This window comes from Nannobrachium achirus (assembly GCF_963921795.1).
Source record: "Nannobrachium achirus genome assembly, chromosome: 8".
Classification (NCBI taxonomy): domain Eukaryota; kingdom Metazoa; phylum Chordata; class Actinopteri; order Myctophiformes; family Myctophidae; genus Nannobrachium; species Nannobrachium achirus.
In genome coordinates, this window is record NC_137817.1 from 11,468,687 (window position 1) to 11,484,709 (window position 16,023).

Here is a 16,023-nt window from a genome sequence, read left to right on the forward strand (position 1 = left end):
CTGAGGACATTTACCAACAGGCCCGATGGCTGGCAGAGCCTCTAACATCATGTGTGACCCTGCTGCCCACCACTTCTTCAAACTTCTCCCCTCTGGCAGGGGATACACTGCAATACATGCACGCATCACAAGGCTGAAAAACTGCTTTTATCCCAAAGCTGTGAAATTGTTCAACATCGTCTGACACCCCCCACCACACACACACCTACCCACTACAACACGCATGCACGCGCACACACACACACACACACACACACACACTGGAGCAGAAACAAAATTCAGAGAAACAGCAAAAACACCACAACACACACATGCACACATGCACACACACTGGAGCGGAAACTACAGAGAAACAGAGCGGCTAATCACTGTCTGAACACTCTACAATGTGTCCTTTTTACATTCCATTGCTGTTAAATGCATGCTGCAAAGCTTTTATTACTTATTTGCACACCGGTTTGCATTTGCACTTTGATTACCGTTCTTTATCGATTTTGTTCATTGTTTTAATTGTTATTAATGCTGTTTTAAATTCAGGGAGTGCCGTCGTGTTGACAATAAAATAAAGCTACTTTTCTTTTTTGCCAGTTCTTTACAGTGTGGTAAACCTTTGAGGTGTGCATCAGCCTTTTTTTAAGTTGTGTTGACAATGACATGTCTGTCTTACAGTATGAGCTTCACACTTACTACTTCTTCGCCTCCTATGGGGCATAAGGCATTAATCATGTTCCTCCACCTACAGTACCACTCCACAGCACAGTCTTTAGAAAACCTTGCCCCATTCTTCGCCATGTGATCATGCTGTCTGCCTTGCTTCCTTTATAGTCAGGGAATATTATCAGAATACCTGTCAAAGATGGGAATAAATTCCTTACCAAATGATTTCTTCACCAATGTGTTCGTAAAGGTGTCTAGTAACCTATCTAACAAAGATTGAAATTCAACATCCCTAGGAGAATCGTTGACAGCTAGGTAATTCTGGGTCGCATTCACTTACACTATACTACCAGTAAGGCTCCCTAATCGGGAGATAAGCGACCGTAGGTCACTTATCTCCACAAATAGGGCAAAAATGTGTTTTGCCAAAATCTTCCTGATCCATGTTGATGACATGAGTGTAGACATACTGTGTAGTGATTTTCGTGATTTTAGGGCAAAATCTGTAGGAGCAGTGTCCAAAAATGTGTTTTTAAAAATCGGCCTGGAGGTGGCGCTATATGGGACAGATTCATGTTGATGGGATGAGTGTAGACATACTGTGTACCGATTTGCGTGATTTTAGGGCGAAAATTGTAGGAGCAGTGTCCAAAAATGTGTTTTGCAAGAATCTGCCTCATGGTGGCGCTAGAAGAGGGCCATGTGAGAAATGAGGGGTGGGGTCTCCGCGCCGGCAAGGCGGACGAATAGGTACCGGCCCCGGTTGTCCCGGTCGCTCCTAGCCGGAGTTACGGCATTTTATGTGAGCTGCAGTGTAGGGGGTCCTCCACTGGGGGCGCCACCACTTTTGCATCCGTTCTGGAGCACCAGGAGTCGGTGGTCCCCGGGAATTCCCCGTGAGCAGCCCCGTTGGGGTGGTCATTTGGTCATGTTTGCGCATTTGGTCATTTTTTACATCTGGGGGTCCCCCAGGGACCTGGGGGTCCCTGGAGCTCCGGGGGTCCTTGGAGGTTGTAGTTTGGCAGCCAAGGAACGTGTGTGCAAAATTTGGCATGGATCGGGGCAACGGTTGCGGAGATATAAGCAGGGAAAAAGTGTGACGTGTGAGGTGTGACAGACAGACTGACGGACTGACGGACTCACTCACAGTTTGTGCAGGTTTTGATAGTAAGTGCGACCTACGGTCGCAATAAGGGAAAAAATTATTCTCAAAAAATATGCTTTAAGTGGAATGAGTGGTCTAACTAGGTGTTTATAATTATTCTGAATCCAATGCAAGCATTTGTTTTGCACGAAAAACATTCCTTGGGCCAAGAATGGACCACATACAACTGTGAGAAGTGATGACTCATCACTAAACCATCGTGTTTTGGGTCTGTTTTTAGCCCAATGAATGTTTTTCGTGCAAAAAAAATGCTTGCAATGGATTCAGAATAATTAAAAACGCCTAGTTAGACCCCTCACATTAGGCACGGGTGCCAACATTGGCACAGGGGAGGGTGATCACCGGCACACTGGCAGAAGTGTGAGAGAGAGGATTTTTATTTTAAAAACAAATCTTTTTTTAAACATGGTTAATTAAATGAAGTTAGCTAATTTATAGCAAATTACATGAACTCTGACTGGGGAGGGAGTTGGGAAGATAGGTGGATTATTGTTCTGAGTCTAATGATCGTTATATCAATGTCCTGCCAATTAAAATATGTAAAAATATTTGTTATTAAAATGTATGTTGACATGGCACACTGACACTCTAGAAAATAAAAACATGGCACTGACAAAAAGGTTGCTGATCCCTGGTATAGTGTATAGTAAGTGAATGAGACCCAGAATTACCCTAGCGGTCAAAGATTCTCCTAGGGATGTTGAATTTCAAACTTTGTTAGATATGTTACTAGACACCTTTACGAACACATTGGTGAAGAAATCGTTTGGCAAGGAATTTATTCCCAGGTTTTATTAATATCCCCTCACTATTGACTGGTGTCCTTTTGAGGACTACATTGAGACTGTTCAGGGGGCATTCCTAGTACCTAGGCCATCTTAAGCCATGTTTCCATAAACGTATTCGAATTAGGGAAGCGAAATCAGAAATGCGTATTAAGACAAAGTGAATTTAGCCCGTATCCATTTGCGGGTGTCATTCGAATTAGCGACGGTCGCATGGGTTGTTCGGGCTGATTTTTTCAGACCGAACCGAGACGTGAGCACTGCACGTCTGACTGCTTTGACTCGACCGCTGCACAGACAGTGCACACTCATCCTGCAAGTTTCAGCGTCCTCTGGAAGGTGGCCGATCTGCAAGCTCACAGCACGGCGCGGAGAAGCGGATGCAAGCTGCTGAGAGATTGGCCACTTTTGGCACGCAACACTGTGTGATGAGGAAGGGTTAGCCATGGATGGCTTGACTACGGGAGGTGAAAACAGGAGGAATTTACACACGGTCCGTGTCACTCCGTTAATGGACATCACTTCAGGTTTAGAGCTTTAGAACTATACAATTAATGGATAATTTGATTATTTTTGTCGGCTGACTCAACAACAGTAGAATTTACTAAAAATCAAACACATCAGGTTCGAAGTGGATTGGTGCAGCTATACCCTGTGTGTGTGTGTGTGTGTGTGTGTGTGTGTGTGTGTGTGTGTGTGTGTGTGTGTGTGTGTGTGTGTGTGTGTGTGTGTGTGTGTGTGTGTGTGTGTGTGTGTGTGTGTCTAGGCTGCTCAACAGAGTCGCTTAGTCACCCAGGCCTGCCACTGGTCACCCAGCGGTATTGCAGCTATCCGACGGACAGAGAGACAGACAGACAGACAGACAGACAGACAGACAGAAAGGCACACAGACAGACAGGCACACAGAGAGACATGCAGGTCAGGTTCTACCCTAATTGCTAGAATTACCAGTTTCCTAATTTCCAGCTAATTAGGCCTCCTAAACTCACACTGCAATCACCCAGTAATTAGTAACCTGAACCGTGCAAAAGCGCAGTCGCACACGCACACACGCACATGCACACACACACGCACACGCACACGCACACACACACAGTGATGAGTTTAGGCTCCCAGTTGGCCTTGGTGTACTGTATTATGGACAGCGAGAGAGAAGTGGCAAGCTAGTGAAGTAGAGAAGGAACTATAGGAAATCGACGTAAGGAGAAAGAAACACCCCCATAACAACAAACCATGACAGTAAAGGTGATGAAAAGCTGCCATTCTATGAGCAAACAACAACAATAACCAACGCTTGACCTTTCTTCCCTTCATCTAAGCCTCCCGGATGCCTCCTTGGGGAAATGTAACTACAGCTCTCTCTCTCAGTGTTGGAAAAAGTACTCAAATGTTTTACTTAAGTAAAAGTATCAATACTGCGATATGGAAATACTCCGTTAGGGTGCCCTCACACCAAAATACCTATGAGAGTGGAATCCGTGATCCAACCAATGCATTTAAATGAGAGTGAAGCGGTTTCATGCCAGCAGAGGATTTCTGCAAAAAACACTCCCTTCTCATTGAAAAATGCATTGGCTGAACGCAGATTCCACTCTCATAGGTACTTTGGTGATCTACAAGCTCACAACGTGTCCCTTGTAGATCGGCTATTTTCAAATAGCCAAGGTATAAATTTGGGCTAAAATGGTTTATGTACGTTTTATATTATTATAATTTATATCTGCAGAGTAACTATGGGGCGGCATAGCTCAGGGGTAGAGAAACCGTTATTAGAGCACGAAGGGTTCCCGAAGGGTTCCCAGTTCGAATCCGGCTCCCCCTAAGTTAATGTCGAAGGGTCCTTGGGCAAGACTCTGAACCCCACATTGCTCCCGGTGAGCAGGTTGGTGCCTTGCATGGTTTCCTCCGCCACCGGTGTATGAATGTGTGCGTGAATGGGTGAATGTAATGCACAATCTCTGTAAAGCGCTTTGGATAAAAGCGCTATATAAAAAATGCACCATTTATAACTAGTAACTACAGTTTTCAAATAAATGTAGTCGAGTAAAAGCACAACATTTGGTTCCGAGATGTAGTGGAGTAGAAGTAAAAGTACTGAAAACTGGAACTCCTCATGTAAAGTACAAATACCTCAAACTGTACTTGCAGTGCAGTACTTAAGTAAATGTACTTAGTTATTTTACACCACTGCTCTCTCTCCTCACATGCCCTCGTCCTCTTCTTCCCTATAGCATTTATCTGTCTCGGTTCATCCCCACCTCCCTCCCTCCCTCCCTCTGGCTTTTCATCATTGTTTAGTGGTCATCATGGGACCGTATTGATCACAGTGCGACAGAACTCCGGTTCACTGGAGCACGGCAGAAAAAACATCAGTGACACTGACACAGCAATGTCATTTAAAAAAAATCTGTGGAATACAGACAGGGTGTGCCGGTGTGGTGTTGCAGCACTTGAGAACTTGATATTGAGTAGTGGTGTTAAGTGGTTTTCTTTTTGTTTGGCTTGGTTGTTTCGGTGTTGTTGTCAGCGTCTGATGTATAGGCTAGATATATATATTGATTGTTTTCCTTTCCGTCGGTTATTATCTTTTAATTGTTTTGTTTTGTTGTGTGGGAGGACAAGGGAGGGCCCTAAAGGGCGAGGTCGCGCCATCTGTCTTGGCCATTTGTCTTGGCCCTATATGGATTCTGTTAGTGTGGCTCTCCTAACAGGGCATAATCTGCGATACAATCCCTTTTATGCCCATATATGGAGATCCCTAACTGCTCTGAGTATCTGACATCACTGTGATGTCACCTGTGATGTCACAGTGATGTGTCAGAGGAACCACAGTGTAAGGCGTTACCCGTCCGGACGGATGTCTACGGACAAGCTGTGACGGTTCTGATAGTAAACTGCGACCTGTGGTCGCAACAACACCTAGAACTCATTCAATGGACAGATAATCGGATGAATTAGTGTGGTTTCCCAACAGGGCAACACATTATAGTCCTAGGGAAACTTTATTTATTTCTAGGGTAACTTTTCCACTGCCATTGGAAATTGACAGACAGACAGACTTCTGTCCGGGAGTGGGAATAAATAAGGAATCAATGGGAGTGGGAATCAGTAGGGAATCAATTGGTTGAGCTTCACATGACAGTTAGCGTACTGTAGAATATAGTCACGTCAACAACTGTCAGCAACCACACTTGTAATTTCCAATTGCGTCTTTTCTAGTTTAATCATATTTCCCAACTATAAATAACCATAAGTGCTGGTGGTACTGGACAGCGTGCTCAGTGGCTGAGTGCATGCAGCATGCTGTGATCACAGACACATGCTGAGTGTAATCAAGTGAAGTGAATGGGAGGGGAGGCCCTGCTGTTAGGATGCATCCATTTGTTCTCCCATCAGTGTAAGCTGTAGACTGTGCCTCAGCACTGCTTTGACATTTTGTGCACTGCTGCCAGCATGGTGTCTTTTGTTTTTTCCTTGCTTCAAATCAAATGTTCCCTTTTGGACCTTAAAAGCCTTGAACTTGAATGTGAACTTTATCACGAGGGTTCAACTTGCTGCAGGGGGGATGTACCGTAGCTCTGGTCCAGCTGACGCTCTGACAGGCGGCTGACTAAAAGACTAGACCAGGATTTCTCTACCCCTACGAGGGCTCAACTTCAGTAAAAAATAAACTAAACTAGTTCACTACTCACCTAATCAAGGGTGTTTTGCATTGTTGAAAGTCTTAACTCCGCGGTGGGAAACCTCTCAGCACCCCACCCACTCTATAAAATATTTTTTTTTGTCATGAAATAAAACGCATCCAACTCGACCGCCGCTTATTTCCAGATTGCGTCTGCGGTGGCCGCTGGGTGGCTCAAGGTGGGTGCCTTTTATTTCATGACAAAAATTATGTTTTTTACAGAGTGGGTGGGGTGCTGAGAGGTTTCCCACTGTGGAGAATAGTCTTTCAACAACGCAAAACTACATTTGGTTTGGTGAGTAGTGAAGTAGTTTTGTTTATTTTGACTGAAGTTGAGGCTCGGATGGGTAGAGAAATCCTGGTCTAGTCTTTTAGCCAGCCGCCTATCAGAGCTGGGATGGAGGGAGAATGCACCTCTGCTTTTGATATCCCCCCTCTGGTCATTCATGTTTATGTTAAATCTTTTTATTTTTCTAGAGGGTATGCGCGTGACATCATCATCGTACCAGGAAGTTATGCGGAAAACGCCTCTTGAGTGGCAAAAAACAACTTTCTGGCTTTGAAAGCCCATACATCCAAAAAGTAAAGTCCTATTTGATTGCATTAAACGATGTTAAACAACGTTAAGCTCACTTTGCCACTCGATTTGCCACTCGATTTGCCATTCACTTTATGCATGCGCATACCCTCTATTCCCTGCTTCTTATCAGGCTGAATTAAATACATGTATTTCCTTATGTCAATTGTTGGATATTTATGTTTGATAATATCAAACATATACGGTTCACATAGTATATATCATAATGTACGTATGTTAACCAAAATAACCCTGGCGTTCCCATTTGGGGCAAAGTTTTGTAAAAGAAAAAGACAAAAAGGAGATCTATAAGCTCACAATGCTTCACAATATGACACATTATGATCTTGTTTATCATTGATATGATAGTATATGATTGTACAATGACCTTTTAGCCACGCGTCAAAGGGATTGGCATTCAGTCAACACATACATGTTTCTTGTTTGTAATACTAACACATTAACTGTTTTTACTCACGTGGTTTGGTCGTTGGTGAACTCCAGCTCTCCCCGCACATCCTCATAGTCCTCGCCACCCTTGGCTGTGCCCGCCTCCGAGTGGTACGGTAGGATGACGGTGCCACGCGCGCCCGAGTTGCGCACCACCGTCACCTCCATGGTGCCCACGCTCTCGCTCACGCGGACCATGCGCTCTCCGAACGTGAAGATACCCGCGTGGTCGTCGTCCAGGATGGTCACCGTGGCGACCAGGGGCTCGACCAGGCGGCCCTTGGGTCCGTCGCCGTCGTCGCTCTCGAACATGCCCTCTGCGTCGCCCACGCGCAGGTTCAGCAGACGCACAAAGAAATGCTCGTCCTCCTCAAAGATGTCGTCGTCGATGATGCCCACCTGGACGCAGAGAAGAGGTGGAGGAATGGAGATACAAGGCAGTGTTAATGGCAGGAATGACGTTCCTATTCAATTGCAAATTGAAAAACCCTGCCGGTAACACCATTTATCCTTTTATTTTGTATGACTTTGATATTTGACCTTTTTGACCCAAAGCTGAATCATCGCTTTGAGACAGCCTAATGATCCTCCTCTCTAGGTTTCATGAAAATATTCTTTTGTTTGCATCGTAAGCCACTTGGTGTGCCTTGGGCAAAATAGTTTTAACATAACATTTAAACTTAAGCCCACCACGGTTGTGTTTGAGTATGAGTATGAAAATGTGTGCGCTTGCTTTGAAGGATGTTTAGGTTTGTGTGTGTGGATGGATGTGAACAGACAGGAGCTGACACTAGTGTGAGACAAGACACAGAGCAGAGCCAAGTGCCAGTCATTTCCCTTGGCAGACTGATAACCAGAGGCTACCGATGCACTTGTCATTTCAAATGGAGTTTCTTTACAACAGGCTGTGGCAGGATGCATTAAGTGATAGGTGTGTCGGCTCTCCCAAATCCGTTTTTACAGAATTCTTAAGTCGGGGAGCACAGACCGCACCCTGAGGACAAGTATGAATGTATAGCTCAGGGGTCCTCAAATACAAATCTTGAAGGTCCAGAAATATTTTTTTGAAACAGGTCCGGGTCCGAAAAAAAAGGCGAAGGCGAAATAAGGCGGATACATTTATACAGTATGTACTGTATGTATGTATGTTTATTTTATAATCATTAGAATTGTTTATTTTAATTATTATTATTATTATTTGGAACTTTGGAAATCTCAGTTGGAACTGTTACCCCTGCTACCCGATGCTGGATAAGCGGTTGAAGATGGATGGATGGATGAATGGATAATTATTTATGCATGTAGAGTAGGCTACATTATTTACATTTATTGTGTAGCAATAAAACACTGGCTTATAGTTTAATTATTGGAAACTAAAGAGCATGAATGCAATATTAGGCTTGTCGTTCAGAATGGAAAATAAAGTGAAACTTTGCGTGAGGGGGAGAGGATTACTTGACATTCAGTTGACACACGTCGCCTACTGCACAAGCCAGATTGTGCTGGTTGCCTATGTCAAATGGCCAGTCAAATCAGGGTCAACGAGTCATAGTTATTAACCTAACACAGCCTAGGATAGCTGGCAATAATATGCGACGACACATCACATTGTTAAAGACGCATGATCACGCATCGCGAGTTTCGCGACCATTTCTCGTCTAATGCAAGCAGTTGGAGCCTTACATCGTGGATATTAATGTGTTGCTGTTGTCCTCTCCAATTGAACAGCCAAAGGTAGAAGATCTCTAAGTTATTAATCCAGTGGGAGCAATGGTTTCCAAGAGGTTTTAGCAACTTTTTCAGGCAGCGAGCGGCATGAGTGTGTGGAGAGGGGAGGGGAGGGGGGAGCAGCATGGAGAGCGCTGCTTCGGAGGGAAGGAAAACCTTTGATCTACAAGCCCACAGCACGTTGCACCCGCTACGCTTTGTGGGCTTGCAAATTGGCGTAGGGGTGTGTCTTGTGAGCCTGTGTATGTGTTTGAGCGAATGAGCACATACACACCCACGCACACACAAACACAAATCACACACAGTCAGTCCGATCGTCAGATACAACTGTGCGGAGATTTCTCAGAAATGTGCCGCGGTCCGGACGGAGGTGCGCCTGGGTCCGGACATGGACCGCGGTCCGCCTATTGAGGACCCCTGGTAGCTGCTCTGTGTCAGTACATTTGTCCCTGTGCAATGATATCTAGAAATGTGGTCTGTGGTAAAGTCAAGACTTCAACATCAGATCTTAGAAGGTGCATTGAAATGAGAAGTGTAAACCAGAGAGAAATTCCCACAATCCCTCACCACATTATTATTAGGTACCACAAAATCACACTACCGCTCTCTTCCTCTTTCTATATTTAACCACATCAACTAATGTTGATGTGGAAATTCTGTGAAAATAGGCAAACATTCCTCAAAATAGCTGAGCTTGTAAATCGGTTATTTTTAAGATTTTGTGTTGAGGGGAAAAAAGGGTGGTAAAAAGCTTCACTACATCCCATTTTTAGCGGCTTTTCATGGAATGCTCCTAGAGTAACTGTGAAATTGTCACCGTGTCATGTTCCAAGAGATATCTTTACCGGCACCTACAGTACATGAGGTTTGTGCCCCTTTTGTGGCTTGAGTTTTAACTTGAATATGGGGGCAAGATACCGTTCGAATTAAAGACGTCTGCACAGTATGTCTGCAATACAATAGGCCTACAGTATATTGGATTTGGAAACTAACGTGAACATGATCCTCATTATGGAGAGAGGAGCGCGACAACAGAGTTAAGAATACAAGGTTTTCTGTTACTCAAAAATAACAATGTAGCATCCAGGCATATAAACAACAACAGCTCCCAGCTTCCCTACACCTACATTTGTTCAAGATAGTTTTTGTTCAGGGCCTGTCTGTCTGCCTAACACCTACAGAACAATCCAACTCTAAGCTTCATTTGCATATAAAGTGTAGTGGTACTTGACGTTATCTTGATACGTGTCTGTCTCTCAGTCAGACGGCACACATGGAGAGGACCATAGGGAAATGCAGCATGCAGCAAAATGTGAACCTGAGGTGTACTTGAGATTTATGTAAATGAAAGTGTTTCAAAACCAAATTCAGATATAACATGGCCTTGGAATAATATGTGGCGTCAAATATTTCTGCAAAACAAATGAGTTATTCATTATTACATGACATTGACGTTTTATAGATTCTATAGATACATTTTATAGAAGCAGGTGAAATAAAATTAAATAAAATATAAGTAGTTTTCCTCTAGTCTAGGGGAAGAATGCTCCAGAATCTCAAAATGAGTCTGAATAAAGATGCTATTTTGCAATTCTAAGCTCAAGGACACTGCCACCCAATGTTTGGACATGTTTTCCAATAATAATTACAATAGATGAACCGTGATAATTGAGCCATCCTTTTATGGTAATGAACATTATGTCGGCACCTGAGCCACTGTGGCTCAGGGGCAGAGTTGCCGTCTTAAAACACAGAGGGTTCCCGAAGGGTTCCCAGTTTGATCCCGGGCTCCCCCAGAGTTAGTGTCGAAGAGTCCTTGAGCAAGACTCTGAGTCTGAACCCCTAGTTGCTCCTGGTGATCAGGTTGGTGCCTTGCATGGTTTTGACGTATCTTAGAGTCTATATGAGTTCAACTATTTACACAACTTTGTTGCTTGGAGAGGAGATGTTTATTAACAGAGTAGCCGGCGATCAGGAACACAGACAGGCAAAGATGTTGAGGTGATCAGAGTTCCCAGGTTTATTGCATAGTATGAAGCCCACAGGCCTAAGCCCACAGAACAACCGGTCAGCCTGCCGGCCTCCCAGGAAATGCACCCCGTACATACAAATTCAATGGTCTTTTAAAGCAATTGAAGGCGGACTCAAACTCAACCTGTCCAGACAGTTTGATTAAATTAGCATCTGCATGTGGCCAAATGGCTTCTGCCCCTAAGGGCCTTTGTTGACTGAAAACACCTTATCAATAGAACACAGCAACATGTGACATTCCTACACAAAGATAGTAGCCTGTGACTGTGTTCCACCCAGGAGCACTGGGGGGTAGATGCAAATAAGCCCTTGTGTTGCAATGAGAGACAAGCCGGCAGACTTGAGTGAATTAACAGCCTTACCATTATACTGTACAATATCATGAACTACAATAAATGGCGAAGTTTGGCGAATATGAGTTTCACAGGATACCGCATTCCTCCCTAATATCACAGACACCTGTGATATTCACAATAACAAAAGTGAAACCATATTCATGTAAATAAGTGGAACACAAACATAAAAGGAAGAAAGATACAGTTCGACATAGTACATACAGATTCAAGATTACATACATGTGGTTACAGGTTCATACATCAAATATCGTTTCATTCAGTGTGACAGATCTTGTTTCCTCTTATCTGAAATGTAAAAACATTACTCTCTCTATAACGTTGCCACACCCATACCAGACATTCAAAGAAATACATAAAATCCTCTATTAACACTGCAATATCCCTCTTAATGTAGTCGCAATTATAACCAATACATAATCTAGAAATGGTGGTTTACAATGATACACAAATACATACAAACAATTGTTGATAATAGCTTACTTCACCTCCTAATAATGATCACCAAATAATGAACTTATCAACACATAGTTTTTCACAACTTAATCAGAAACAACTTTCTTGTACTTAACATCTTATTGGTTAGCCTAAGCTAAACAATTATTAACTGGCTTGCAAATCGTCCTGACAATTTAGAAAATATGAGATCAAATCTATTAATGCAATCATTACCTGGCCTTTTAATTTAACAGGTATAGAAAGTCCTACACCCTGCCCAAACACCCAACTTTACACTAATTATCCTAAAAATCAACAAAAACATACACACATATAAACATTACAGTTGTTGATAATAGCATGTTGGCTTTCCTAAATCGAATGAATGCCAAATAATGAACTTTAACACTTATTTGATCATATTCAGACAAAAATAAAAAGAGACAAGACGTGACAATCAATACTTCAGAAAAAAACGTGAATTTGTTCTTGGCATCTTGTGGATTAACACTACCAACTGGCTCATCTCGTTTGAACTGAAATACCTTCAACACCACAGAAACCTGACGTATGCCTAATAATTGTGTCTAAAACAGAACCTTTTTGACGTGTTTTTACTACTGACAATTTAAGAAATATTAGATCAAATCCATTTTACTTAAAAACACTGTGCTTCAAAGTTGAGAAACAACAGTGTACCACACCATACTAACGGAATTTGAGTAGGGTGACTCCTTTGTTCGGGAAGAACGCAGTACGATCACACGGCTGGGTCAATAGCATAATAATGAACCGAACATACTCTGAGTAATGCCTGGTCCCTTTAAACTCAGGCCATTCCCAGAATCATTCATACATAATAAAAAAGTAATAAAACATATAATAAACAAGAAACTATGACCCGCTTTACCCAAACTCTACGTTATATCCGGTGTCGCCCTGTAATATCTCTTCCAGGAAACGCAGAATTTAGGCCGCAAAATAGAAAATAATCACAACATTTCGTGGCAAATATACCTTGAAGATCTAGTATAGGGACTCCGATTAATGGTCCCCATGTTCATTTGGTTAGCTCAATATCAACAAAAACATAAAATACATACATACATTTAACTGATTATTATTACATGATATTGCAAAAATAATTGACCTCTTTGTATATGTCGCTTCTGTAGTCTTCTTGCAAAACATGTCAGTGTCTCACCTATATGCCACTGTGTAGTGGAATGTTCACGTTGAAAGGGTCCAACACCTCCCTTGGCCCTGCATGGCCTTGGTGGGTGATGCGCTGTAGGACAGACAGCCAGGCAAGAAAGCCCTTGATCCCGGGTGAAAGCAATTGAATCACCTCTTCTCCCCCCTGCGGTGAACCAGACCTGGATTCACCGCACTTTTTCTCCCTTCCAACATCACAGAGGTCCATCTGTGAGGCCATGTAGCGTAGTATCGTCACAGGCACAGCCATGCGCGAGGTTCCAGGCTTGCAGATGTGATGAGTTGGTTGAGGCAGCCGCTGCCGTCGTGGACGTCTCCCGCACCCGCGCCGGCGTCTTGCATCGCGTCGTCGCCATCACCGCCGTTGTAGTGTAGCCGCCGTCGCCGCGGTCTGCGGGTTCCTCACGTTGCCACCCGTCTGTCCTCCTCCCTCGACCAGAGAGGTGCCCGTTGACAAAACACAGAACTTTCTGCTCCTCAAAAAAATCTCCGTCCGTCGAACGCAATCAAAGAGGAAAAATAGGAAAAAACACACAGCTCTTCCACGGTCCCGAGTCCTTTGACAAAAACGACGCACAAATAAAAATCCTGCCTTCATAGTAAGCCTAAATAGAAAACTCACCACAGGAAAAATACCTGGCGTAGATTAGTACCCATATTTGAGCCCCCACTATTTATGACGTATCTTAGAGTCTATATGAGTTCAACTATTTACACAACTTTGTTGCTTGGAGAGGAGATGTTTATTAACAGAGTAGCCGGCGATCAGGAACACAGACAGGCAAAGATGTTGAGGTGATCAGAGTTCCCAGGTTTATTGCATAGTATGAAGCCCACAGGCCTAAGCCCACAGAACAACCGGTCAGCCTGCCGGCCTCCCAGGAAATGCACCCCGTACATACAAATTCAATGGTCTTTTAAAGCAATTGAAGGCGGACTCAAACTCAACCTGTCCAGACAGTTTGATTAAATTAGCATCTGCATGTGGCCAAATGGCTTCTGCCCCTAAGGGCCTTTGTTGACTGAAAACACCTTATCAATAGAACACAGCAACATGTGACATTCCTACACAAAGATAGTAGCCTGTGACTGTGTTCCACCCAGGAGCACTGGGGGGTAGATGCAAATAAGCCCTTGTGTTGCAATGAGAGACAAGCCGGCAGACTTGAGTGAATTAACAGCCTTACCATTATACTGTACAATATCATGAACTACAATAAATGGCGAAGTTTGGCGAATATGAGTTTCACAGGATACCGCAGTTTCCTCCACCATCAGTGTATGAATGTGTGTGTGAATGGGTGAATGTAATGCACATTGTAAAGCGCCTTGTATAAAGGTGCTATATAAATTTACTGCCTACATTCTTTCAGATTTTTTTTAATCTATATTCATATTTCTTATATAGTGTAATAATTTGTTAGATTGTAATGGAAACAATATAAAAGAACAGCTGCTTTCATATGTTGGTGGAGGTGGCTTAAAATAAAGAAGCAAATAAACAAAGTATGTGTTCTTCAGCCTGACTGCAGACCAGGAAGCCCCTGGATCAAGTCAATCCAATAGTCTTTTCTAAATGAAGTGCAGTGCCTACGAGTGCCACAGGGATGACTACACAGCTGAACAGGTGTAGGGAGAAAGCTGTGCTCTGGCAGGAGAGTGAGCAATTCCACCTAAATTGGTTTCTCTGCCTCATGTCTCGAGGCACGACGATCAATGAAACCCAATTGTATTCTTCTGAAATGAACAACCGTGACCTTTGGAATGGACTCAATGAGCCTCGCCGCGTCTTTTCAGAGAGCGTAGATGGTCTCCGCATTAAGGACCCATACTTAGCATTTTAGCAAGCTGTTATGTAATGTATTTTTTTTTATTGCTATTGCGATTGCTCTGATCTCATGTCATCTCATCTCTTTCCTATCACCCAATCCGTGCATTTCGTTTGATCTTTTGATCAAACGAGACTGAGGAGGATTCCGAGGGGAGATCACAAATGTTCATTTCTCTCAGTTTTCCTAGTATTCAGGTAGTAAAGCATAAATGCTAATTGGATGTATTTATTCAGTCAATCTTCAGTTTAAGAAAAATAAAATATATCATTTGGTTCTAAAACGTCTCTTCAGATCCGATGCGGCACACCATAACATTAACTAATTGGACAGTGATCTGTATTTTGATCAGGAATGAGAAATGAATCTTTCACTCCAAAAGGTAGAATAGATTAAAATAAACAAAGATCAAGCATTTGAGAATAGAGGCAGATAACCTTGAAATTTTTATTTCTACACTCATGATTAAAATAACACTGTTAACAATCAGGAGCTAACAGCCAGACAAAACTCAAAGCTCTTTTGATTTAAACGCAAGTTGTAATTAGTTCTAGCAGTAGTGGCTTCGCAGCAGTATTGCTTATCTCCTCCTCCTTGCCTTACAATAACTTCTACCTTACCCTTTCCCTGCCTGTCCTGCTGGGACGTTGGCTGTCTCGTTTTATCTCTGCTCCTCTCTCTTCACCCTCACTGTGATCTCCTCAGGCATCTTTCAAGATTTTAACCCATTTAGGCCCAGAATTATTGAATGCTTTAACTATTGAAAAATAGCAGATATACAAGCTCACAGCGCGGCACCGAGTGCCGCGCTGCAAGCTTGTAGATCTGCTATTTTTGGAAAAAGTCGTGAAAATCTGTGCAAATCTTTGAATATATGTATTTTCAAAGCGAACGTTTGAAACTCAAATTTTGCTTCTGGGTGGTCCCTGGAACTAAATATTTTGAGATGGGGTCCGTGGCCAAATAAATATCAGTTTGGGGGTCCTTGACATGAAAAGGTTTGAGAACCACTGACATAGTAGTCTCTCAAGAACAGACTAACTGAGCTCCATTTAAGTGAAAAGGATCTTTTCTTTGACGATGGCTGGCCAGATTGCTGACACAGAAACATAG

The 16,023-nt window shown here is 43.1% G+C and overlaps 1 protein-coding gene across 4 annotated transcripts in view; it reads right to left on the reverse strand.

Moving 5' to 3' along the window:
- The window catches only part of slc8a2b (solute carrier family 8 member 2b), a gene marked incomplete at its 3' end in the record, with an annotated part of 73,937 nt that overhangs the window by 30,273 nt on the left and 27,641 nt on the right, over positions 1-16,023 (reverse strand). For all 4 annotated transcript variants that reach the window (XM_080731025.1, XM_080731024.1, XM_080731027.1 and 1 more), the window contains exon 8: positions 7,345-7,715. In XM_080731025.1, the coding sequence (XP_080587151.1) occupies positions 7,345-7,715 (371 nt within the window). The remainder of the gene's footprint in view (positions 1-7,344; positions 7,716-16,023) is intronic.